The following is a 1,394-nucleotide window of genomic DNA, read 5'->3' as shown; positions in this document are numbered from 1 at the left end:
TCTATATAAAAGCATCCAAAGAGCACCATGTCATAAGACCTTTAATGTATGTACAAAAGAAGTATTCATAGAAACACAAATAAAGCCTTTTGTGACTGATTTAAATTTTAACAGTACCAGGATTGCATATGATTTTAAAATGAATGCTCCCAATTGAGCTGATACATAGACATTTATTTAATAAGAAATGTACCTCCTCCAGATCATCCAGTTCCTCTAGGCGAGTTCGAACTTTCTCTGACACAGCGGTGGATCCTGGACTTGGGGCATTTCCTACAGTGACAACAGGAGCGATATTAGCTTTCGACCAGAGTAAAAACACACACAGACTCTGTGTTGTTTTTTAAATGTTACTCAAAGCAGTGTTGATTGACTATTGTTGCTACTTGGGGTAGCACAACAGGCAGATAACACAACATTGACATATTATCACCTTATAAAGTAGATATGGCTAATTTGTCACAGTTGCGTATTTACATGTGTCAAAGTCCAAGTCCAATATTTACTCTCCTTTTAGCTCTGGTGTGGCCTCCAGCAACTCCTGAGGAAAAATATCTGGCTCCTCTGCTGCTAAAAGCCCCACTATGTCCACCAGCTAGTTGCTAACTGTGTCTGTCTGCGGTTTGATGCAGAGCAGGGAGTGTCCAGTGGGTCAGGATGTGAGTTTGTGCTGTTAAGTGAAGTATGAATTAAATCATTACAATGAATACAAACGCAGGTCTTACCTCGATCAGAACCCATGAAAAGATTCTATAAAGACAAAAAAATTAGAATTAGGTTTCTGTTTTACAAAGAATGGCTGGGTACACAAAGACTATGATAAAGCCATCCCCTTTAGTTTATAGTAACAGAACAACTTCTCCCTTCTACTCACAATTGAGAGTTTTTCAGTGGTGGTGAACCTGGCCAGGATCTCTCCTCGTTTTAAGGACCAGGGCTCAAAGTCTGGACCCACCACCTCTTCCTCCTTCTCCTTCTCCCACTTCTTCCTCCCCAGGTCCTGTAAGCACATAATTTCTCCTTAAAAAAACAGGTCTTCTGTCTTCCACTAATTTTAGTTTCTGAAGCTGGTCAGTACCAATAAATGTGTGATGTCGCTGATGTTTCATAATTTCTCTGTGCAATTTAATTGGTTTTAATCAGAGAATAATCACGCATTGACCTTCCTCCACAGTGCTGCAGAGGAGGGTCTGGCTAGTCCACACAGCATTCCAGGATTGGTGAAAAACGTGCTCTGGTTTATTGGCATTTCTTTAAATCAATCACAATCGCGAACCCCCGGACACAATGACGGTACCTCTGCAAAATAGCTTTGGGAAAGGAATTTGTTTTAGTGGAACATGCATATGTTCTAAAGTTGTTTTAGTCGTGCAACAGAAAACTCAGATTGGACA

The 1,394-nt window shown here is 40.4% G+C and overlaps 1 protein-coding gene across 1 annotated transcript in view; it reads right to left on the bottom strand.

Annotated features, from left to right (window-relative positions):
* The window catches only part of LOC116671801 (VPS35 endosomal protein sorting factor-like), a 35,401-nt gene that overhangs the window by 32,530 nt on the left and 1,477 nt on the right, over positions 1-1,394 (bottom strand). Inside the window, 3 exon segments of the mRNA XM_032503275.1 lie at positions 194-273; positions 726-750; positions 875-1,000. Of these exon segments, the coding sequence (XP_032359166.1) occupies positions 194-273; positions 726-750; positions 875-1,000 (231 nt within the window).

The sequence above is a fragment of the Etheostoma spectabile genome, chromosome 21, assembly GCF_008692095.1.
Source record: "Etheostoma spectabile isolate EspeVRDwgs_2016 chromosome 21, UIUC_Espe_1.0, whole genome shotgun sequence".
NCBI lineage: Eukaryota > Metazoa > Chordata > Actinopteri > Perciformes > Percidae > Etheostoma > Etheostoma spectabile.
The sequence above is the reverse complement of the archived record's forward strand: the minus strand, read 5'-3'. Positions and strand labels throughout refer to the sequence as shown.